Below are 25,595 nucleotides of genomic sequence, written 5' to 3'. Positions count from 1 at the left end.
CATGTACAAGTTCTTATATAAACGTTTTCAATTTTCTTGGGCATATACCTAGAAATAGAACTATTTAACTCATTTTTATGATCAAAATTATTAGCAAACTAGATACAAAAGTATACAGTAAATATTAAGTTTGCTGAAACATCAGATGCAATCCAATAAAAGTCAAGAACAAGATAAGGATGCCCTTAACCTGCACGGGATATGTACACAAGGATGTCAGTATTAATACTATATTAATGCCATTCAACACTGTCCTAAATGTCAAAGACAATGCAATAAGGGGGAAAAAATAACATAGGTGACAAGAGAAAGGAGATGCAAAATTATGATTACTTGCACATGACACCTTGAAAATCCAAGAGCATCAAATAAATTATTAGAAGTGATAGGAGAGTTCAGCAAGAGGGCCAGATAAAAGTCAACAGAAAAGTCAGTAACTTTCTGAAACTCCATGTATCTGTTAGGAATTATGTTTGCATGTAAACTCACTTTCGTAAAGGTATCAATTATCAAATTAACCTATGTAACAACAACAACAAAAACCTGAGCAAACAATGCCTCAAACAATTAGTGCTTTACTTTTTTCTTCACACAATGAAATTCAGCTCACAGGTGCCAAGGCTAAGGTCTCCAAAAATCTCTTGACCTTTCTTTTAAGGCTATAATTCTAGTTATTACATCTGTGTTCCTAGGAGGAGAAAGATAGAAGAAAGAAAAAGGTAGTATGTGCAAAGTCTACCCTTTCTTAGAGAAGAGCTTTTCTGGAAACCCCACCCAGCAACATCTGCTTGCATTTCATTAGCCAAAACTGTCATATGGTTACCCTACGCTGCGAATCTGAATATAATAACATATAGTTTGACATACTAATGCTACTAACAAAAGTGAAGCTCTGATTATGCAAACTTGTCTGCCATGTGCCAGTAGTAACCAAGTAGAAAGTGTAATAGAAAAAATAATCCATATCAACAATCCAATAATCTAACATATTAACAAAAAAACTACAAAATTTGTAGGAATAAGCCTAACAAGAAATATAAGATCTTTATGGAAAAAACTCTTGAAAATGACTAAAAAATATGTTTTAAAAGAACTTGGAATAAACAGAAAAATATATCATTGCTTATAAACTGAAAGACTCACTTTCATAAAGGTATCAATTATCAAATTAACCTATTAAATCAATTTAATCCAAATCAAAATTCCAATAGAATTTTCCACATAACCTGAAAAAACTATTCTGAAACTCATATAGTAGAAGGTAAAAATAACAGGACAACTTGGAATAATTAGGTAAAATTGGCCCTACTGGACATCAAAACCTATGCTATTGGCATAGAAATACGGTGCAAAATACGGAATCTAGAAACAGATTACACACACGCAAACACACACACAGCTGGATTACAAATCTCACTATTTTTTTAAGCATTGTATTGAAAATGCAGAAGAACATATGTATGACTCTGAGTTCTTGAGTTAGAGAAGGTTTTTCTTATACAATACACATAACAAAGCAAAAATATAAAAGAAAATTTTTTATAACTTCGACTATCTAAAGATGTAAAACCTCTAGAAGACTGAGATCCCATAGTAAAAATCATTATTAGATCAGGAGAAACTTTTTACAACTTGTATAAAAAAGCAATTATTACAATCTGAAACCTATGAAATTCTACAGAGAAATTTAAAAATAAGTAGTATCAAAATAATCCAGTGATAGAGAGAATGGTAAGAATATATATGAAACAAGATTGACCATGAACTGATAATTATCAATCTAGATGATGAGTATACTAGGTTAATTATACTACTCTCTCTACTTTTGTATATGTTTGAAATTTTTCCATATTATTATTCATGTACTAACATGGCAAATGATCCAAGAGTATAGAATGAAAAAAGAAAGTCTGTAAATATATAAATTATAATACTCTCTATATTTTAAACATCTATATTAGATATTATAAATTTTCTATGGGCCAATATCCTTAGACCAGTTTTACTCATTCATATCTTCCCAGAGACTACATATGCAAATGTACAGAAAAGGTCTGCAATATTACAAACCAAATGGGTATCCATAGTTACCTCGGGAGAAAAGGGAGATACAAGCATTGTGAGTGTTCATCAAAGGGATAATTTAGCCTCATCTATAAGGCCTTAATTTTTATGTAATTACAATGTAAGAGGTTACACAGCTACATATATTTATCAAACTCATAGAACTGGAATTATTCTGCATCTTATCTGTGGTGGTAGCTACATGAATCAATACATGTATAAAAACTCATAGAATCATACAACAAAATAAGTGAATTTTATTACAAAGTTTAAAAATTTTTGAAAATACAAGCAAAAAACCTCATAAAACTCACTTTAAAAGGGTGAATTTGACTCTATATAAATTATACCTCATTATATCTGACCTTAAAAAATAGGAGTTTAATTTTTTATCATAATTTATTTAAATAATAGGGTATAAATTACATTAGTGATATATTAACGGTCAAAGCAGATTACAAGGCATACATGTACTGTATACATATGTGTGTCAATATAATCCCACTTATATGCCTATATCTTCTTTCTGCATAAGAGATTACAGAGACTTTTTTTACTTACCTGCACTTTCTTCTGTGATAAACACATATTATTTTCTACTAATAATATTTTTCAATTTTAGATGAGTGGGCACTGGCCCAATGGTGGAGACTCAATGTGGAATCTCTGCTGTCTAAGCCTGGACTTCAAGAGTAAGTGTCTGCAGTGGCCCAAGGGAATGTAGTTGGGGGTTCCCGGGGTAACAAATAAGCAAAAGCACTTAAGGCCCTGACAGCAGTGTGTCCCAGGTATCTGATCATTTGGCTACCATGGGCATGCATGAAAGAGTTTGCCAAACTGAATATAGCTGTTAAGAACTTACTCTGAGGCCCCATCAGGCACTGTCAAAGATTCCCTTCCCAGCACACTAGAAAGCATTCTCTGCCGGCAGATCGGTCTCTGTCAAATTATTTATAGGAGATTGGTTTGCATACTCAAAATGATATGAATATTTCTAATTATATCCAAACATGCCAAATGTCACTACAAACTATGCTAAGGGTTCATGTTGCCAAATATCTTGCCCTAACAAAGAGGAGGTACTTGCAGCATCAGCACATTAGTTCCTATATAAGCAGGACTGACCCTTGTGCCTTATCTCCACCAAGAACCCAGAGGTAAGCAATGAGGGCCTCAGAACTCAAAAAACCCCAGGTGGGGCAAAAGGGCTAATCTCATAGCTACCCATGTGCATTAAACTGCTTTCTCAACCTTAACTTTTGTGTTCATAGAACCAAGCTTTGGGTAGGAAAACTTTAATTCTGTAACTGTATTACTGGAATTTCAGAGCCTCACTAATAAGAAACTTGTTGTTTTAGTGTGGAAGGAACACTTCTGAACCTGCATTTTCATCTGGAACTCCAGAGGTAAGACTTGGTTTTATTCATTTATTGATGACAGAGGGATATAGTCTAATGAAGCTGAGAATAATCCTTAGTTATACACTATTTCCATGTTTTTGCAGTTAGATCAGGAAAGTATTTCCAAATGAGTGTTTATAAATGTTAGAAAATAACTTTTTCAAAATGTCTTGTTCTCAGAGACTATCCTCATTTGAGTTCCAAGATTAAAAGACCATTTAGAACAGAATTAGCTTTGACAGTGAGTTCTCAGCTGTCCTTAGAACTGTCCAGTGGCAATAGACTAGTCCATGCCAATCTTCTACGGCAAAGCACTGAACACTTAAGACACTTCATAGCCATTTTTAAACACCCCATAAAGATTCTTACCTAAAAATATAAACACAAACACCACTATTAAAACCATTACATTTTAGCTACTTTTGATGATGTTATTTACTGTTAGAAAGACTTATTATTTACTTAAAAGGTCACAAATATTACATCCATGGGGTGTTAAATACCACGACTAATTTAAGAGGGATCCTGCCCTTCCCTAAGTAACTTACTAATTGAAAATAAAGGAAAAACTCAACCAATCTAACATGTCTACATTGCAGAGGACTATCTCTTAATCAGAAGACAATGACTTGCATGCATGTGATGTACTCTTAAACTTTTTTCTCTGTTTTTCTGGGTAGAAAGAAAAGAACCACATGGAATTTATGTGGGAAGAAGGGCCTTTGTGCTGAAGCTCTCATTTATCTGTGGTTATATCTGTTAACTGACAGCTGAAATCTCTCATGTCAAAAGGAGAGTATCAAAAAAGATTTTGGAATCAAGGCAATGAATGCTAAGATTACCAGTCAAATGACAGAAAAAATTCAGAGTACTAGAATGTTCTTCTAACAATCGATTGAGAGATATCACATCAAATATCAGCATAAAGATGTTAAAAATAATTATTTCCTTTATGAGAGAAAACGGTCATCTTAAAAGGCAACGTTTTTTGATAGCTTTGAAAATATGAGCCTTCATTTGAACAAGACGAATTTTCTTTTCTAACTGTATGATTGTCCTAGTACATGCCATATACAAACATTATGCAGAAAGAGGAGAGAGAATTAAATAATGACAGTTGCTATAAAACAATCCATCAATAGTTTTAGCGACAGTGGTTTCATTCTAATTCAATTGTAGGTACCCCATGCCTGAGGATCAAGATATGTGATCTGGAAAGGAAATTTGCAGTCCTAAAAATGAAATCTCAAATTACAGTCTCACTCCAAACTTGTCCTTTAGACTATGTTAGAACTCCGGGTAGTGCCAATTTGGAGGAATAGTTATAGCACAGGCTATGTTCAACATTTCTTTCATTTCAAATCCTAACTCATATTTGTGACTTTGGCTTTTTCTTTCTCTCCCATTTCTTTCCTCCCCTGGCAGAATCCTTTGCTAAATAAATCACAGCCATGAGTGCGAGTTCAGACGCTGAGATGGCTGTTTTTGGCGAAGCTGCTCCCTTTCTTCGAAAATCGGAGAAGGAGCGGATTGAGGCCCAAAACAAGCCGTTTGATGCTAAAACATCTGTCTTTGTGGCGGAGCCCAAGGAATCCTATGTGAAGAGCACCATTCAAACCAAAGAAGGAGGGAAAGTAACTGTAAAGACTGAAGGTGGAGCAGTAAGTGAAAAAAAAGGGGAAAAATCCTCCCCATGTTATTTCTTGGTTCAAAAGTTGACACCTAACTTACTGGGAATCTCCAAGCCTGTTGCCAATGCAAACACCCTTCCAGTGTAGAGACATCAGATGAGGAAGTCAAAAGGAATTCACAGAAGTAACTTCGTGTCTTCCCTTCCAACCTCCCACAGGACCTCACCCCACTATGTGCAGCCTTCATCATTTCTCTTCAATTCCCCGCTTCCCAGTCGGAATCTCCAAACTTGAGAGAAGTGAAAATAAGCTCCTCCTATCAGAAGTTAAATATTTACTCAGTTAAATAATGTATTAATATCCCCATTGCTTCCAAAAAATGAAGTTTCTTAATGAATGAAAGGAAAAAATAAAAATTTAGCCTATTAAAACACGAATAAAATGATATAAACTGATAAATCTGGGAGAAGAGCAAGAATGTGGAAGAAAAAAAGTTTTTTAAAAAGATAGTGTCCTAGCTCATCATAGGAAACAGGCTTTCTTAACATTAAACTCTGAAATGAATATATTTCATGCCTTTTTTAAAAGGACATTGAATAAGATAATGAGAAGTACGTGTGATTGTGATTTTATATCAAAATATACAGGCAAACATAAACCCTACCTTCAACCATTAAAATAAACTGACTGGTCTCTTGCTTACTCACCAGACTTTAACTGTCAGGGAAGACCAAGTCTTCCCTATGAACCCTCCAAAATATGACAAAATTGAGGACATGGCCATGATGACTCATCTACATGAGCCTGGAGTGCTGTACAACCTCAAGGAGCGCTACGCAGCCTGGATGATCTACGTGAGTGCCTGTAAATACCTTTTTATTTCATTTCTCTCTCTGAGTAAAAACAAGATCCAAATGATAAATGTTCTGATTTTCCCAGACCTACTCGGGCCTCTTCTGTGTCACCGTCAACCCCTACAAGTGGCTGCCGGTATACAACCCCGAGGTGGTGACTGCCTACAGAGGCAAAAAGCGCCAGGAGGCCCCACCCCACATCTTCTCCATCTCTGACAACGCCTATCAGTTCATGCTGACTGGTGAGTGAGTGAGGCATCTATTTACAGAAATGTGTAAATAGAATGTCTGAGGAACAGACTTCTTCCAAGCCTCATTATATTATAATAATACATTCTAGCCACGTGGGGCTTTACTGTTTTCAAAAACCTTTCACAGCTGTGACACCTTATGCTCTTCCCAGCAGCTACCTCCATTTTACAGATGAGTAAAGTGAAGCTCACTGAATTCATTGTCCTTCCCAAGCTAACTCAGCTAGTAAGTGGTAGCCTAGCTGAAACAATTACTAGACCTCCACAAACATATTTACTGCTTTCCATATTTTTTTACATTTCAGTTTGGATAGAAAAATGTTCATATAGACTTTTAAAAAATACCCAGGTTCAAAACAATCAAGGAAAAGAGTTATCAGTCACAGGTGGAAAACTTGGTGAATTCTTATCTTCATTTTTGAATGACACAGCTAACATTGCCAGCCTTTAGGGTACAGCATGAATAAAGCAAACTATGATTTTCCTCCCAAAGATCTGAAGCACTTTCATATTAAAATGGAAGGAAAAAAAATCTTTTCTGAGAAAAATTTTAAAATTTTATCAAACTCTGTTATTCCTGCCTTATCAAGGCATAAACAACCAGCTTTGATATGCATCATAGGCCCAAATACAGTCTTAAAGCCTTTTATCTCCACACACCAAATGCACTACCTTTGGAAATACTTCATATTCCTGAGTTTCCTGTTGTTCCATGGAATTCTGGAAATTAAGGTGTTTTTTCTTTCTTTTTTTTTTTTTTTGCACTTGTTTTTGAATTGCCTTTTCAAGAGGGAGAGAAAAGAGGAAGGGATAAAATAGGAATCTTCCATTATAAATTGGCCATCAATTCTAAGAGGATTCTATGCCAGTAGACAGACTGTTCTATAGTTGTCAACAGAAGCTAACTACCTCCCAGAAATTATCTAAATCCTGACTCTTTTCAGAGGTTTGAATACTCAGCAGCTGCACTTACACGGCTATGTATACCATCCCTGTTCCCTGACCCCGGCAAGCTCCCCTGTCCCCAGGTTTAGGGCTGCTCCAAATTCAAGTTACTTATGGCTCCCAAACATGATTTTTGCACAAAATAGTGCAGAGTTCTGGCATTTGACCTTGTGGGTGTTATTTTAGCAATGCCAAGAGACGGGAACATTGTTTCTTATCTGTGCTCCCACTAGATGTGATATAATCTTCCATGGTTTTGCTTATACTATAAAAAAAATCTATCTGAATAGGATGCAAAATCTGCATTGAATTCCCTGAAGAGAAGACTAAAGTTTTCTAAAGTCTATCTCTATATCTACATCTAAATAACATCCAGATTTGTATCTATTTTTCCTGAATAGAGTTTTAGGTTTTGTAATTCTCTAAAGTTTATCATCTAACAGAATAGAATTGGAGATTTAACAAATCAGCACCTTGATATAAATAAAACATATTAGTCACAGAGTGATATTTGTTATTATTTAGAAATGCATATAAGATTAAAAGGAAAATAAAAGCAGATTAACACAAATATTCACAATTCCAGATCCCTTTCTTATTTAGTATTGCCAGAAATTAAATTAGTGACATCAAAAGCTGGGAAGACAGCAGGAGAATATCTTTGACCTTAACTAGCTATGTACTTAACATTAGAAAAGTTGATTCTTCCTTTATGGGTGTCAGCTTCTTTATCCCTTAAATGTAAGGGTTGGCCTAAGCAATTTCCAAGATCTTTTATGACTTTAAAATTCTGTAATTCTAATTGAAATATTTATAAATAAAAGTATAAGATTCTGGGAATTTTCTTTAAATAATTCATTGGGATTGGGATGCAGTATAGATGATATAAAATTAGCCAAATGTTAATAACTGTTGAATCTGTAGGATGGGCACATGGGGACTCATATTATTGTTTCTTCTCTTGTATATATATATGAATTTTCCATAACAAATGTTTTAAAAATCAATAAAATATGTACCTTACACTCATTAGGATGGCTACTATCAAAAAATCAGAAAATAACAAGTTTTGACAGAAACTGGAGAAATTAGATCTCCTGTGCACTGTTAGTGATCATGTAAAATGATTCAGCCACTGTGGAAACAGTATGGTAGTTCCTCAACAAATTAGAAGTAGAATTACGGTATGATCCAGCAATTCCACTTCTGAGTATATACCCAAAAGAACTGGAAGCAGGGTCTGGAAGAGACATTTGTACAACTATGTTAATGGCAGCATTATTTACAATAGCAAAAATATGGAAGCAACCCAAGTGTCCATTGACAAATGAAAGGATATGCAAAATATGGTATATATATATATATATATATATTCACAAACACATATATACAAGAAGATATCTTGCCTTTAAAAGGAAGAAATTCTGACATACATTAAAATGTGAATGAACCTTGAAGACATCATGTTGAGTGAAATAAGCCAGTCACGAAAAAGACAAATATCTATGATTCCTCTTATATGAGCGACCTAGAGGAGTCAAATTCATAGAGACAGAAAGTAGAATGATGGGTGCCAGAGAATGGGAGGAGTAGGAGATGGAGAGTCAAGAGGTTAATGGACACAGAGTTTCGGTTTGACAAGATGAAAAGAGTTATGGAGATGAAGGATGGTGATGATTGTACAACTTTATGAATGTACTTACTGCCAGCGATCTCTCCACTTAAAAAATGGTTAAGATGGTAAATTTTATCATCTGTATCTTACCATAATTAAAAATTGATAAATACAAAAAGGAATAGATGATGATTCTCTGCCTCTCATTTTCACACAGTGAAAAGAAAATTGGCTATTTTGGAGGCTAAACACAAAACCAAAACCAAAAGTGACATCTTCAAAAAGTTATCAAGCTGTGTTTGATCTGAACTGATCCAATAGTCTGCATATTGAATATGCATTTTTTTAACTGATGATTTTGAATTATTTCACAGATCGAGAGAACCAGTCCATCCTGATCACGTATGTGATTTTTTTTCTTCTCTGGTTTGCAAGGATTGCCTTAGATTTTGACAATCTAAGGTCATAGTTCTCTGATCTCTTCTCTGATTTCTGTTTGACAGTGGAGAATCTGGTGCCGGAAAGACTGTGAACACCAAGCGTGTCATCCAATACTTTGCAACAATTGCAGTTACTGGAGAGAAGAAGAAGGATGAATCTCGCAAAATGCAGGTAGGTCTGGTAGCCAGAGCCAGAGCCTCTGTCAAGGCTCTCAGACATCTGGAGTCCCAGATATTAGAACTGTTCCTTCCTTTGCAGGGGACTCTGGAAGATCAAATCATCAGTGCCAATCCCCTACTGGAGGCCTTTGGCAATGCCAAAACTGTGAGGAATGACAACTCTTCTCGCTTTGTGAGTCTCTTGGTCACAGAGGGGTCTACTCGACCCTTAAATTTCAGAGTAGTCACATCTGAATTATTATTTCAGTTGCGTTTCTCTGTGTGTTTCAGTGTTCTAATATTAAATATTCTTTTCAAGGGTAAATTCATTAGAATCCACTTTGGTACTACGGGGAAGCTGGCATCTGCTGATATCGAAACATGTGAGTAACAGGACCAGTGAAAATCAAAACAGAGACAAGTGGTTTCATTTGCAGGGGTATTTTGCAACACTTGCTGTGCTTGAAGCCTGTTAAAAGGGTAGTCTGCTGCCAGTACTGCACGTAAGCGAATGCCAGGCTTACCCATACCTTTATCTCAATCTCAGACTTGATAGTTCCATAACACATCCTAGAGAAACTCCTGCCTCAGAAGCAACTATGATTTTTTTTTCAGGACAAATACTAGGGTTACCTATGTGTTTCCGATACATCTCTGTGGTTTGCTCCTGATCTGAGTTTTGGTAGATGTTTCCAATGTATCCCCTCACCATAGAATGAATCCTAGGAGATCCAAGGAGGGGATATTAGGGATTAACTAAAATACAGAGGTCATGGATCCTCCATGTGAAAAATATTTTGTCCTAGAGCAAGTATGCTTCAGTTGCTGCTCTTAGACAGCGAGAATCACCATCCATCTGCAATCAGTCATCAAGTTGAAATTTCAGTGGAGTCCAGTGCAATGCCCCCAAATTTGGCCAAAGATGTGAGGTTCATTTAATATCTCAGAAGCATTGATACTTTTTTTCTAACTCTATATCTATTTCCCTCTGCAGATCTTCTAGAAAAATCCAGAGTTACTTTCCAGCTAAAGGCAGAAAGAAGCTACCATATTTTTTACCAGATCACTTCTAATAAGAAGCCAGATATAATTGGTAAGAAAGAACTTAAAGTCACAGATAGAAGTTAATAGTATTATTAACAATGTCTGATATAAAATGTATGCCCTGAATTCTGTGACCCAGAAATGCTCCTCATCACCACCAACCCATATGACTATGCCTTCGTCAGTCAGGGGGAGATCACAGTGCCTAGCATTGATGACCAAGAAGAGCTGATGGCCACTGATGTAAGTCAAACATACTTTTTAAAAAATCTATTACATGTGGGAATAACAAAAGCAACCTGCTGTAGGTGTGGTTACCTTAGGAAGTGTATAAATTATCTTATAAGTTATTCTCTTTTGCCCTAACCTTTGTCCTATCATTTTTCCTGTTAGAGTGCCATTGACATCCTGGGCTTCACTCCCGAAGAGAAAGTATCCATCTATAAACTCACAGGGGCTGTTATGCATTATGGGAACATGAAATTCAAACAAAAGCAGCGTGAGGAGCAAGCTGAGCCAGATGGCACAGAAGGTACCAAATGAAACTTTATCTGGGTTTAATGAGATTGTATAGCAAAAAAAAAATCCTATTTTACATTCACATCTCCTTTGTAGCTGAACTTGTGAAGGGCATACATATTCACACACACTGCATATTTTCCTCACCCCTCCATTCCTTATGTCTCCACATTTCCATCATTTCCATCCAGCTCAAATAAGTCACAACAATCCCCAACAGCCACTTATAAGCACAAACTATGAGATAGAATGAGGTATAATAGTGCTCCTGGTTGACCATGGCAATGAAGGTGGGTATATGAGATAACTGTATACTGCTCTATTTTAGCACTAGATAGGAAGATCCTTGAAACTGACAAACACAGAGCTAGGCGTGAAAAATCCCCCTAGAGACATGTGCATGCATGTGTGTATTATCTATATACAAACCTATAGACAATATAGGCAGCAAGTAAGATTAAAAAAAAGGAATTGAGACAAAAGATCATATACTTTACATATGGAAAGAACACGCAATATACAGGAACTACCACAGAAAGATAGTTATTGCTCATTAAGGTCTTTCTTGACCACCTTAAGTTGACATTTTTTCTTCTTCCTTGAAACGTTTCAGCAGTTAACTGGTGTACCTGACATGTGGCATTTATTTGCATTACAGTCATTGACAGAATTGTAGAAAGGGACTCTGTAGGGATCACCCAGTAAAATTAAATCTCCACATTTTCAGATAAAGAAATTAATCCAGCAAGGTTTAATAGGGAGGGGAAAAACTAAGATAAGAATCAAAATATTCTGACTTTTACCCTCTCTAACAGTGAATATCTTATCCTTCCAACCACACCTAATGTGTCTAAAAAACAGAGACTATGGCTTTTATTTCTCATAAAAGACTGTAAGACTGCAAGACTGCAGTAAACATTATATATGTTTACGGTTGATGAAAAACTTCTTTAAAACTACTTGCAATAAATCATTAAAGGTCAGCGTAACCAATCAACCATTTAATGGCAACCACATGCTCTAAGGTTAGAGAACCTCATTTGGTCTTTTATAGAATTATTTTTTATTTAAATAATAAATTGAATTGGAGAAAAATGGAAAGATTAGGTAAAAGGGGATATCCTTCATGAAACATGTCCTGAACTGTGTCTCTGCAGTTGCTGACAAGGCGGCCTATCTCCAAAGTCTGAACTCTGCGGACTTACTCAAAGCCCTCTGCTATCCTCGGGTCAAGGTTGGCAATGAATATGTCACCAAAGGCCAGACTGTGCAGCAGGTAAATCCATGGCCTCAATGAATCACACACATTCCAGGCCTTCATGGCATGTCTTTAAAAACACCAACAAACTTTATCTATGAAGGTGTACAACGCAGTGGGCGCTCTGGCCAAAGCCGTCTACGAGAAGATGTTCCTGTGGATGGTCACCCGCATCAACCAGCAGCTGGACACCAAGCAGCCCAGGCAGTACTTCATCGGGGTCTTGGACATTGCTGGCTTTGAGATCTTTGATGTGAGTTATCTTCATATTAATAAGAATTAAGAAGGAGGTAATTGTGGGTTTTGGTATATTAAGTATTATCATTATTCATTCACATTTATAGTGTCTATATTACTTGCTCCAACACTACACCTAGAACAAGGGTTATCTCCAAAATAGGAGGTAACATAATTTACTAATAATGATAGCTAACAATCACTGAGCCATCAGTGTATCCTAGGGACTTCAAAATGTTACCTCATTTAATCTTCAAAACAAGCCAAGAAGTAGTAGCTAATATTCCCCCAACTTATACAGAAGAAACTGAGATGCAGGGAAATCAAAGCAGTAGCTGAAGATCCCACAGTTGCAAAAGACAAATCAGAATAGCAACCCAGATCTATAGCATTTGGTCCATACACAAGGCTTTTTCATAGAGGAGAAGAGGCCGAAAGGTGGAAGCATAGAGACAGATGATAGTCTCTCCTCTTCCAGATTCATTTTACACAAACTATTTCACCTCCAGAGCATCAGTTTCACCATACATAAAATAAAGAAGTAATATATTACAAAGACTCTTCTGGATCTTCAATCGTTATATCAGGTCCCTGCTTTCACACACCTAACACGGGGGATTTGCTAAATGTCTGATATGAATAGAAGATTAGCCCAATGATTTCACTTTATATGTCAAGACCTTTATATTAAAGATCTTAAGATCAGCTTTCCTTAATTACATTACAGCCAAAGGTGAAAATGTGAACTTTATTTTGAATTGGAGAGTGGGACTGGAAAAAGAAGTGAGGCTTTCCAATAAACTCCTTTCCCCTCTACCTTTGAATCTAAACCATAATACACAGGACCATGGTTGCTCTTTTAAGGTATACTCTTGCCTATATAATCTTAGAGGACAAAAGGTAAATTCTTCCAGAACTCTTGTAATATTGAAATCTGGGACCCTAAACAATGCCTGGAATTCATGAGAAAGGCTCATGTGAATAATGATCATTTTTTGAAGGAACAACGGTTAGTTTGAACTTTATCTCATTACTACATTCTACATTTTTTAATAAAAAAAATTTTCAGTAATAACTTTTACTACTATAACAACTCATTTGATGTTGGAAATCTCTATTATTTTGTGTAGTTCAACAGCCTGGAGCAGCTATGCATCAACTTCACCAATGAGAAACTGCAACAGTTTTTCAACCACCACATGTTTGTACTGGAGCAGGAGGAGTACAAGAAGGAAGGCATCGAGTGGACATTTATTGACTTTGGGATGGACCTGGCTGCCTGCATCGAGCTCATTGAGAAGGTCAGTTTGCTTTACAAAGAAGGGCAGACTGCGAGAATACCTTTCCCAGAAATCTCAAGCAATTCTAGAAAGTATTACTATAATCTCAAATGGTTTGTGATCTGAACAAATTAGAAAATCACTGTTTTGAAATGACTTCCTCTTTTTAACTTTTACATGAGAAAGATCTGACAGTGTTTACCTCTGTTTTGTTCCAACCATTCTTATGGAACAGATCCAACTTTAACGCAGCACTGAAAACTCTGTTTGAGATGGTCTGCTTCACTACAACTGCTATCCTCATCAGTTCTTGATCTGTCTCCATTATGATCCATGACGTCCACAATAAAAACATTTTTCACATAAAAATTAATGCACACGATAGACTTAGTGCTTTCATGAAAGCTAATCTGTTCAAAGTCAAGAAGTCAAACTGCATATGCTACTTCATAATCTATTTTATTTATTTTTTGAGACAGGGTCTCACTCTGTCACCCAGGCTGAAGTACAGTGGTGTGATCACAGCTCACTGCAGCCTCGACCTCAGGCTCAAGTGCTCCTCCTTCCTCAGCCTCCTGAGTAGCTAGGACCACAGACGTGTGCCACTATGCTTGGCTAATTTTTGTATTTTTTGTAGATAAAGTGTTTTGTCATGTTGCCCAAGATGGTGTCGAACTCCTGGGTTCAAGTGATCCTCCTGTCTTGGCCTCCCAAAGTGTTGGGATTATAGGCATGAGCCACTGTGCTCGGCCTATAATCTGTTTTAACGAAATTAAATACCCAAAATATTTTAAATAAAATTTGGCTGTTTATGCTGTTTACTGCATAGATCACAAGTCAGTAAGTGCTTTTCATAGAGAAGAAAAACTCTGACAATAGATTTATTCTCTGAATAGGAAAAAAGTGTGGTAACATTTTAACATGCTGTGCTGAGGACATTTGTATCCAGCTATTCTTTTAATTGAAAGCAATGCTACAGAATGAATATGAGAAGAATGGTGGAAAAGTCATTCTAGTGATAACAAGGGACTTCTTTGAACTGTGATCCTGGTTTATGTCATATATATATTTAAGTGGAGGTGCTCATAATTCAATCAAATGACAGCCACCATGTCTCTACCTTTTGAGAGAACTTAGGTTGACACCAATGTTACTTTTCTGAATTCAGCCACTGGGCATCTTCTCCATCCTGGAAGAGGAGTGCATGTTCCCTAAGGCAACAGACACCTCCTTCAAGAACAAGCTGTATGACCAGCATCTGGGCAAGTCAGCCAACTTCCAGAAACCCAAGGTGGTCAAAGGCAAGGCCGAGGCCCACTTCTCTCTGATTCACTATGCTGGCACTGTGGACTACAACATTACTGGCTGGCTGGACAAAAACAAGGATCCCCTGAATGACACTGTGGTTGGGCTGTACCAGAAGTCTGCAATGAAGACTCTAGCCAGTCTCTTCTCCACATATGCTAGTGCTGAAGCAGGTACTTTCAGTGTCCTTAATCTAAATTAGGCCCACTCTCACAGAATGTTATAATATATGTTCACATAAGCTTCTGGTATTCTATTCTTATTGATGGGTTTTCTTTTTACCTAAGATAGCAACACGAAGAAAGGTATGAAGAAAAAGGGCTCTTCTTTCCAGACTGTGTCTGCCCTTTTCAGGGTAAAGTACATATTTAATATCTATTCAGTTTCTATGAATTATTATAATTAAGGATTTTGAATAAATTATGAGAGAATAAAATGTTAATAGGAATCACTTCAAATATCCACTCTCGTTAGAATATAGCCCAAGAAATACTACTCCTGTAGGAATAGATGCTCTACCCATTATTCCTTATTATGATTATCTAATGTATTCAGGATTGCCAAAATGTCCTTAGAAACGTTCTTATTATATAATGAGGTTGATTTCTAAAGAAGTATAGTTAAACTTCAAAGCTGTCCCTGTGGAACGCCATATTCTTATTCCACTAATGTTGCCCTTTGAAAATGTCCCTGAGTTCCTCTTTGAGAATGAGCCTCAGATATACTCTTTATGACATCTTTCACCTAAACATATCTTTGTCCTCTGAGGTGAATTAAATTTTTCGTTACAGTTGAAAATCATCTAAAGCCAAGCCCAGTGATTTAAATGGATCATTAAGATACGAAATATCTCTTGAGATTAAAGAATAATAATTTCACTACAAAATAATGTCATTTTCCTATGTAGCTTAAAAGCTGGCTCTTATATCTGGACTAATAATGGCTTTTTAATCAAAATGGGTATGGCTAAGTCTCACTCCCTATAAAACTAAAATACAGACATGACATACGACCTATGACCTAAACAAGAAAACAACTCTTGTTCCTTTTCTTTCTCACTACCAATTTGCATTATCTTACCAAATAGACTTTTGCCTCATCAACTTGTTTTCATACATGTTTTCAAAATTAGGAACTCACATTACTTATTTTCTTAATTTCCTAATGGTTAACTGAGATGTAGGAAACACACACACACACACACACACACACACACACACACACACACAAGACATTAAGAGGTCCCTGGGAATAATACACTCAAGGAAGAAAAAGCAAAAGTCAGTATAATTCCTAACTTAGGTTACCACTGTAAACTGCTATTGTGAAAATTATTAGCACCAAGAGAGACAAAAGAGAGCTCACAAACAATCTCAACCATTTTCAGATGGTGCCCAGAGAAAGAAAAAGGATTTTATAGTCAGGCAGCTCATTAGTGGTATAGCAAGACCATAATCTCTGTCTTGTGATTCTCGGTTGAGAACCCTTCCTTGTACATCACAATGTTACTGAATTGCAGTTTGTTTATGAAACAGATCCCTGGTGTTACAAATGAATACCTTGGAGATGTGCATTCCTTCCAAGCACTTCTGCCTTTTTGTTATTTGGCAGGCTAGAACTCTTGAGACCTTCAACATACAGAGCAACGGAAGCCTTACAGACTCACACCTCATAGTTAAAAGACTATCTAGGTTCATTTCACATAATTACAAAAAACAACCTGAAATAGAACTTTTTCATAAAATTCTTTGTTTGGTTTTCTAGGAAAATTTAAATAAATTGATGACGAATCTGAGGAGCACACACCCTCACTTCGTACGGTGTATCATTCCCAATGAAACCAAAACTCCTGGTAAGATACAGAGAGTGAAATAATTAAACAGGCACAGGTTTGAAAACTAAATGCCCAGTAATAAGTACTCTGCTTTATTTTTAGGGGCAATGGAACATGAACTTGTCCTGCACCAGCTGAGGTGTAACGGTGTGCTGGAAGGCATCCGCATCTGCAGGAAAGGATTCCCAAGCAGAATCTTATATGGCGATTTCAAACAAAGGTCAGTCTTCTTTGTTGTATTTCATTAATACTGTGAATATTTTACCACCTTAATTGTTGTCCTCTTCATTTTATTTCACATATCCTTAGTATATATTAAAAAATTAAGAAGTTGAATAATATAGTCTTGTTAGGTAGTAGGATACTACAACAGGTTAGAAGAATAACAGGAAGCAGGCATGCCACAGAAAATCATATTGTTTTACTCTCTGACCTTAAAGGACAGTTGGACTTTCTACTTTTACCTCTACTCTCAGATTTTTGTTGGCTTTTCTTTTTGGTGTCATTTGGTTGACATGTGGTCACATTTTCCTAACCATTCTTTGTTTCACTGTGCAGATACAAGGTTTTAAATGCAAGTGCTATTCCAGAGGGACAGTTCATTGACAGCAAGAAGGCTTCTGAGAAACTTCTTGCATCTATTGATATTGATCATACTCAGTACAAATTTGGACATACCAAGGTATAGTGTTATTTATTTACACCTGATCCAAGTACCTTCTGCCATTTCTGTGTCTCCTGCAGTCAGGGGATGATTTGTGACTCTCTCTTTCTCCAGGTTTTCTTCAAAGCTGGCCTTCTGGGTCTTCTGGAAGAAATGAGAGATGACAAATTGGCCCAGATTATAACAAGAACACAAGCTGTCTGTAGGGGATTCCTAATGAGGGTAGAATATCAGAAGATGTTGCAAAGGAGGTAACAACCATACATATTAGAATTACAAGGTCCCTTAAGGACTATCAATCAGTCTTCTCATTCATTAATTATTTCATTTTGTGGCTAATATTCCTCTCACCCAACTCACTCCTACAATACAGCAGCCTTTGCTTCAGCTCTCACACTCGGATTCCCTTCAAAACGTCTCTCCTACCTCCAGCCATCTCACATACAGCAGCAGGAATAGTTTGCAGTAAGCATAATTTTCATCATGCCAGTTGCCTTGCTTGCCTGTCAAGGCCCTCTCTATTCCCCACCTCATCTATCATTTCCAAACAAATAGCCTTTTCCAGCCAGGCTAAAAATTTGCTTATCTACTATTCTCTCATTTGCTTATCTCCTTATCTCCTCTCCCCCCTCATCCTAATTTATCTATTTACCAATTTAAAACTTCCATTTCCCCTTTCTGTAACTAACCACACCTAGTTTATCTGGTCACCCAACACTACTGCATTCCCTCTACTTACACACACACTGTGCATTCATTTTCCTTATTTGTACTAATTTAGGCCTGCACTGGAAGTGTTCCTGAGTCTTCCCCATGTGTGGACATTATGGTTGTGTCAAGGTACCTGCCTTCACAGAGTTACAGGTCTTAAAAATTGGACCTATAGAGATAGAATTTCCATTTTAATGAGCTTTAAGAAACATACACGTTGCTACAAGGTAGTCAAACCTAGCCAGTCTATGGCTATAGTTTGCAGAAGGGGTATCTTTTATTACTATTTTTCACTTTATTTAAATAAAATAAATTTTGGAGCACAACAGATGCTGAATGCCTTGCAAACATTAACAATCCAATTAAGGCTGGGCTCGGTGGCTCACACCTGTAATCCCAGCACTTTGGGAGGCCGAGGCAGGTGGATCACAAGGTTAAGATATCAAGACCATCCTGGTCAACATGGTGAAACCCCATCTCTACTAAAAATACAAAAATTAGCTGGGCATGGTGGAGCACACCTATAGTTCCCACTACTCCAGAGGCTGAGGCAGGAGAATTACTTGAACCCAGGAGGCAGAGGTTGCAGTGAGCCGAGATAGTGCCATTGCACTCCAGCCTGGGTAACAAGAGTGAAACTCCATCTCAAAAAAATAATAAAAAACAATCCAATTAAGCAGTTAAGACTGAGGCACTTGAAAGAATTTAAGATAAGCTAGTATATTATCTGAAGAAGCTAGCAAAGAAAGTTTATAGAGTGAATAATCCAGTGTTATTCAAAATAAGAGGAGCAACTTCAAGGAAGAGATGACAAATCAGCTCAGTTTAGGTGGGCAATTCAGAAAGCAACCTATGCCATTTCACAGTTCACATCCCTATGCCCACAGATATGCAGCACAATCAACATGCAATTACCACGCCCACCCTCAAATCACTAGTACTGTAATACGTCAGATGGTATGTGCTGCTTATACATTCAAAGTTTTCACCCCAAAAGTCACTTTCTTTGCTAGTTTGATAGGGATTGAGAACATAGAATATCTGCTCAATATGAATAGTACTCATATTAGCAAAGGGGTAATACTGAGGGCTACTATGAGTGTGAGCGTGAGAATGTGTGTATGTGTGTGTGTGTGTGTAAAGCCTGCATATAATATATAGAGAATGTGACATACTTATTTGTTGGGGACATTCATTAAAAGGGAAATTTGTACGTGATAAGTATCAATAACATTGCCTCTGATGGATCAGTCTACACTGATATTTTCACGTCATTGCAGAGAAGCACTTTTCTGCATCCAGTATAATGTCCGTGCCTTCATGAATGTCAAGCACTGGCCCTGGATGAAACTCTTCTTCAAGATTAAGCCCCTCCTCAAGAGTGCAGAGACTGAGAAAGAGATGGCCACCATGAAGGAAGAATTCCAGAAAACGAAAGATGAACTTGCCAAGTCAGAAGCAAAAAGGAAGGAGCTAGAGGAAAAAATGGTCACTCTCTTAAAAGAGAAAAATGACCTGCAACTCCAGGTTCAATCTGTGAGTACTCCATATTCTGAATGCACCATGTCACTAAAGCTTTTTTGAAAGGCACATAAATGATCTCTCTACTTGAAAAAAGAATCTCAAGTTGCTGTTTTTAATACCGCATTTATTTTTCAATATTCTACGAGGAAGAAAAGGCACAATTATTTCCAAGTTACAATGGGAAAAGGAAAGATTGAAGAATTTGTTCAAATAATATCACAAAATTTAACAGCTATGAAGGAAGTAGCTTAAAGCCAAGCCCCCAAATCTCAAGTCAAATATTTCACCCCTTTGCCTTGGCTACTTCAGCCCAGCATTAAAAGTATAACCCTTGCTGGGTGTGGAGGTTCAAGCCTGTAATCCCAGCACTTTGGGAGGCTGAGGTGGGCAGATCATGAGGTCAAAAGATGGAGATCATCCTGGCCAACATGGTGAAACCTGTCTCTACTAAATACAAAAATTACCTGGGCATGGTGGCATGCACCTGTAGTCCCAGTTGCTTGGGAGGCTGGGGCAAGAGAATTGCTTTAACCCGGGAGGTGGAGGTTGCAGTGAGCCAAGATTGTGCCACTGCACTCCAGCCTGGCACCTGGTGACAAAATGAGACTCTGTCTCAAAAAAAAAAGTATAGCCATATTTTCTACTACAAGATTGTATTTAAATTAAAGAAAGACTTATTTCTCTCTGTATCTCCTTTCCCCAACCCCCAAAATTTAATGGAACTGAACTACCAGTATGTGAGGCAGAGCAATGACTCCTCCTGAGTCAGCCTCTGACACAAATCTCTAATTCCTAGCCTCTGTTTATTGGTGCAGGAAGGAGTCGCAGTCAGGGTGGGGAGTAGGTTTGGCAGAAGCACTGAACAAACGTAACCCCCCATTTCCTTGGTTTAACAAGCCTAACAATATCATAAACTGACCTGCAAAAAGAATAGTTCATTTTACTTATTTTTTTTAGCAACTTTCAACTTTTCCTTCCAATACCTTCATTTATAGGAAGGTCACATTTTTCCAAAGCACGGGACCATAGCCTCTCTCTCTTAACATCTTTTCACAGTTCTCATCAGTAAGTGAGTAAATATGTATTGAGTATACCACTATTAAAAATAAATACATTAAGCAGTAAAATTCCAAAAAAGAAAAAGAATCCCCCTATAATTCCCCATTATATACCATTTAATTTTTTTTTTTTTTTTGAGACGGAGTTTCGCTCTTGTTACCCAGGCTAGAGTGCAATGGTCTCGGCTCACCACAACCTCTGCCTCCTGGGTTCAGGCAATTCTCCTGCCTCAGCCTCCTGAGTAGCTGGGATTACAGGCATGTGCCACCATGCCCAGCTAATTTTTTGTATTTTTAGTAGAGACAGGGTTTCACCATGTTGACCAGGATGGTCTCAATCTCTTGACCTGCTGATCCACCTGCCTCGGCCTCCCAAAGTGCTGGGATTACAGGCTTGAGCCACCGCGCCCAGCCCATTTAAATGTTTTTTTAAAACTCAAGAACAAAACAAACACTGGAAAGTTAAAAAATATTCCCCCGGCCATGGTAACCTAATAAATTCGAGACTAGACTGATTTTTATTCGATCCTTTAATTAGTCACCTACAAAAACCTTATTTAGCTATACAGTTTCTGAGAATTACACATTCTCATGTATTCTAAAATTCATTTTTATAATTACAGGGGGAGGGGAGAGGGCCACAAATGGAACGGACAAAGCAAATGTGGGAGAACTTAATAACTGCTGAATCTAGGTTGATAATATATCACTATTCATTATATATTTTTTTTCCTAATTTGACATATGGGTTTGAATATTTTTGAAATTTCAGGAGCTCGACATAGGCTTTCTACATTAACCAGATTTAGAAGTTGAACAGGAAAATGAAAGCAAATAAAAACACAAAAGCAGAAAGGGCTAAGAACAGTTCATTAATCTTTCCTTAACTAGAACTGTCCTGGGCAGAAGAACCTCTAGCCTAGTCAACTGTACAACTCTCTGAAAATTACGTTGCAGTTTAGGCCTGCTGCCCATATTGTGTATAAAAATAAAACAATGAAACCCATAAAAGTTAAAGAATATTTTTATGATACTGGGGAAATCTGAATATAGACTACATATTAGATAATATTATTGTATCAATGACAGTATTCTCATTTGTAGTAACAGTATTGTAGTTTTATAGAATGCTCATGTTCTTAGGAGAGAAATGCTAAAATATCATGATATCTGCCATTTACTTTAAAATGATTTAGGAGAAGGTTGTGCGTGTGTGTGTGTGTGCGCGCACGCACATATATACATGTGTGTATGTTTAGATAGAGAAAAAAACAGTGAAATGCTAACAATCTGAGGATTTAGGTAAATGGTATATGGCAATTTATTACATTATTCATATAGCTATTCTGTAAGTTTAACATTTTTCAAAATAAAAAGTTGGGGTAAAAGATTCAAAAAATGAAATTCATCTTAAGACTAATGGGTAATTCTTTACATGGAAATCTAAATTTTGAACAATCATAACATGGTATCAGGAAGGTTTTAATGTATTAAAAAATACTACATGGAAATGTATTTATTTTTCTTCGTTTTCTTTTTTCAACACAGCCTAGCAATTAGTGGTTTGAGGAGGCCAGGGAATGATCAAAACCAAAACTAACCAATATAACTAAATCAAAATCTCTCAATATTACAGCTGAAAAGCTCTTGGCAATCATTTATTCCACCCCCCTTTGAAATATGTAAAACAAAAATTGAGAATAAGAGGAATAAAGCAGTTTGCCCAAAGTCATACATATAAAAGCAGTACTGGGGCAAGAACTCAGGCTTCTTTTTGGTCTTTGCACTCTTCGACAAATTATTTTTTAAATACTCCATAGCTCCAAACCAGTAACTTTGCAAACTAGTTTGCTTCTAAAGCTATAGTCTCACTTCTATTAAGGTGCATTTCTCCAGAGTATGTAATAATGTTCAATTAACTAAATTTATATTCATACTGAAAAATTCAACAGAATTCAATAAAACACTATTATTTTGCACAAAAAACAAGTTTCAAAATAAGTAACAGACTCTAAATATCATCTCGCCACAGGAAGCAGATAGCTTGGCTGATGCAGAGGAAAGGTGTGACCAGCTGATTAAAAATAAAATCCAACTTGAGGCCAAAATTAAAGAGGTGACTGAGAGAGCTGAGGAGGAGGAAGAGATCAATGCTGAGCTGACAGCCAAGAAGAGGAAACTGGAGGATGAGTGTTCAGAGCTCAAGAAAGACATTGATGACCTTGAGCTGACACTGGCCAAGGTTGAGAAGGAGAAACACGCCACAGAGAACAAGGTATGAATCACATTCTACAATACTATATAGAGGTTCTGCCACCAACTAAATTGATTAATAGAAGAAATAATCTCCTTCTTAACCTTTGTAGGTGAAAAATCTTACAGAAGAGATGGCAGGCCTGGATGAAACCATTGCAAAACTATCCAAGGAGAAGAAGGCTCTCCAGGAGGCCCACCAGCAGACCCTGGATGACCTGCAGGCAGAGGAGGACAAAGTCAACACCCTGACCAAAGCTAAAAGCAAGCTGGAACAGCAAGTGGATGATGTAAGCACACTTTTAATATCCCTTTGGAAGATTTTTTAAATACACTTTTAATTTTTACTACATTAACTTTCTTATTAGCTTGAAGGGTCTCTGGAACAAGAAAAGAAACTTCGAATGGATCTAGAAAGAGCAAAGAGGAAACTGGAGGGTGACCTGAAATTGGCCCAAGAATCCACAATGGATATAGAAAATGACAAACAGCAACTTGACGAAAAGCTTAAAAAGTAGGAGCTTTTTAGAAAAAACCTTCTATGTGATACCATCTTTCAATTCATATGAGTATTAATATATCTTGTTCTTCTGTCTAAAGGAAAGAATTTGAAATTAGCAATTTGATAAGCAAAATTGAAGATGAGCAAGCTGTAGAAATTCAACTACAGAAGAAGATCAAAGAGTTGCAGGTCAGTCAATTCACCTCTATTTTTTCTGCACACCAAAAAAAAAAAAAAAACTGAATTGAGATGAGTTTTTGTTAATGTGCTTTTTTTTTGTTCCCAGGCCCGCATTGAGGAGCTGGAGGAAGAAATCGAGGCAGAGCGGGCCTCCCGAGCCAAAGCAGAGAAGCAGCGCTCTGACCTCTCCCGGGAACTGGAGGAGATCAGTGAGAGACTGGAAGAAGCCGGTGGGGCAACTTCTGCTCAGGTAGAATTGAACAAGAAGCGGGAGGCTGAGTTTCAGAAACTGCGCAGGGACCTGGAGGAGGCCACCCTGCAGCATGAAGCGACAGCAGCTGCTCTTCGGAAGAAGCATGCAGACAGTATGGCTGAACTTGGGGAGCAGATTGACAACCTGCAGCGGGTCAGACAAAAGCTGGAGAAGGAGAAGAGTGAGCTGAAGATGGAGATCGATGACCTCAGCAGTAATGCAGAGGCCATTTCCAAAGCCAAGGTACCCTATACTCTCTAAATGAGGGTAATCATCTCTAAGATGCTCTCTATCATCATTTCTCTCTATCACTAAACATTGCTTGCAGGCATTTTAGACCACTACTAATATTTTCTAACCTAATATATCCCATTCTATTTTATTTTTTTAAATGCTGGTTATAATCTATTAAGATTTCAAAATCCACTTTAAGTGAGTGTCAATATCATTGGAATAAATGAATGGTCTCCAACAACGACCACTTTAGGCACACTATGCCTAAATTCTTGCATGTTCCACAGAGTTCATGTCCTAACCTTCTACTCACCCTTGACATGAATTTATTTACTGTAAAAATATTTTAAGAATAAAGTTTTAACCTTTTTTATTGCATTCAGTGTCTAATCTTTCACTGCTACATATCTTGTAGGGAAACCTTGAAAAGATGTGCCGCACCCTAGAAGATCAAGTGAGTGAACTTAAGACCAAGGAAGAAGAGCAGCAGCGGCTGATCAATGACCTCACAGCGCAGAGAGCACGCCTGCAGACAGAAGCGGGTAAAGACATCTTCTCTGAGTCCCAAAACCATGGACTAAATAAAAAGAACTCTAGGGGTTTTAATAAATAGCAATACTTGCACTTTAAAGAAAGATAAGCAAATGATCAGAGTTTGTTAAGAAGGTCAAAAAGGAAAGAAAGCTAGATTGAACAGACAAGTTTATTTGCAAACTCCTATGGCAATGATGCTTTTAAATCTCCGGTTCTAACCAGTTCTATAAAAATGCTTAGAAACAGATGAAGTGTAAATTAAACACATCTCACACACACAGATACACACAGACACAGATACACATGTTGAGTATCCCTAATCTGAAAATCCAAAAGCTGAAATGCTCCAAAATTCAAAACTGAGTGCTGACATGACGTTGTAAAGAAACACTACAACATTTCAGATTTTAGATTTTTGGATTAAGGATGCTGAACTAGTAAATGTAATACAAATATTCTAAAATCAAACAAAAATCTGAAATATTTCTGGTCCCAAGCATTTCAGATAAGGAATAAGCAACTTGTGTGTGTGTATATGTATATGTGTATACACACACACACACACACACGTATATATAAATATAAAAGCTTTAGGCTTATTTTTATGCCAGTAAAAAATTCCCTTACATCTATTATTCCTAGGTGAATATTCCCGACAATTAGATGAGAAAGATGCTTTAGTCTCTCAGCTTTCAAGGAGCAAGCAAGCATCTACTCAGCAGATTGAAGAGCTGAAACGTCAACTAGAGGAAGAAACTAAAGTGAGTTTTGTCGAAGATCTTTTTGACTAACAAAATCTAAACATGCCCAATTAGGCTCTACTTGGTATATATAAGTTAAATATCA

At 37.0% G+C, this 25,595-nt stretch overlaps 1 protein-coding gene across 1 annotated transcript in view; it reads left to right on the top strand.

Annotated features, from left to right (window-relative positions):
• The first annotated feature begins 3,200 nt into the window (after positions 1 to 3,200).
• MYH8 (myosin heavy chain 8) overlaps positions 3,201 to 25,595 on the top strand; it is a 31,262-nt gene continuing 8,867 nt past the window's right edge. Inside the window, exons 1-28 of the mRNA XM_008996519.5 lie at positions 3,201 to 3,470; positions 4,890 to 5,125; positions 5,806 to 5,949; positions 6,035 to 6,191; positions 9,135 to 9,162; positions 9,264 to 9,372; positions 9,460 to 9,552; positions 9,679 to 9,742; positions 10,354 to 10,452; positions 10,543 to 10,646; positions 10,797 to 10,935; positions 12,080 to 12,198; positions 12,284 to 12,433; positions 13,548 to 13,718; positions 14,866 to 15,175; positions 15,290 to 15,357; positions 16,767 to 16,854; positions 16,939 to 17,056; positions 17,395 to 17,518; positions 17,615 to 17,751; positions 19,492 to 19,747; positions 22,826 to 23,068; positions 23,160 to 23,336; positions 23,415 to 23,560; positions 23,647 to 23,737; positions 23,835 to 24,224; positions 24,631 to 24,757; positions 25,392 to 25,510. Coding sequence (XP_008994767.3) covers positions 4,916 to 5,125; positions 5,806 to 5,949; positions 6,035 to 6,191; positions 9,135 to 9,162; positions 9,264 to 9,372; positions 9,460 to 9,552; positions 9,679 to 9,742; positions 10,354 to 10,452; positions 10,543 to 10,646; positions 10,797 to 10,935; positions 12,080 to 12,198; positions 12,284 to 12,433; positions 13,548 to 13,718; positions 14,866 to 15,175; positions 15,290 to 15,357; positions 16,767 to 16,854; positions 16,939 to 17,056; positions 17,395 to 17,518; positions 17,615 to 17,751; positions 19,492 to 19,747; positions 22,826 to 23,068; positions 23,160 to 23,336; positions 23,415 to 23,560; positions 23,647 to 23,737; positions 23,835 to 24,224; positions 24,631 to 24,757; positions 25,392 to 25,510 — 3,981 coding nt within the window. The 5' untranslated portion in view covers positions 3,201 to 3,470; positions 4,890 to 4,915. The remainder of the gene's footprint in view (positions 3,471 to 4,889; positions 5,126 to 5,805; positions 5,950 to 6,034; positions 6,192 to 9,134; positions 9,163 to 9,263; positions 9,373 to 9,459; positions 9,553 to 9,678; positions 9,743 to 10,353; positions 10,453 to 10,542; positions 10,647 to 10,796; positions 10,936 to 12,079; positions 12,199 to 12,283; positions 12,434 to 13,547; positions 13,719 to 14,865; positions 15,176 to 15,289; positions 15,358 to 16,766; positions 16,855 to 16,938; positions 17,057 to 17,394; positions 17,519 to 17,614; positions 17,752 to 19,491; positions 19,748 to 22,825; positions 23,069 to 23,159; positions 23,337 to 23,414; positions 23,561 to 23,646; positions 23,738 to 23,834; positions 24,225 to 24,630; positions 24,758 to 25,391; positions 25,511 to 25,595) is intronic.

The sequence above is a fragment of the Callithrix jacchus genome, chromosome 5 (genome assembly GCF_049354715.1).
Source record: "Callithrix jacchus isolate 240 chromosome 5, calJac240_pri, whole genome shotgun sequence".
NCBI lineage: Eukaryota > Metazoa > Chordata > Mammalia > Primates > Cebidae > Callithrix > Callithrix jacchus.
Note: the sequence above shows the minus strand (reverse complement) of the source record. Positions and strands in the feature narration are given on the sequence as shown.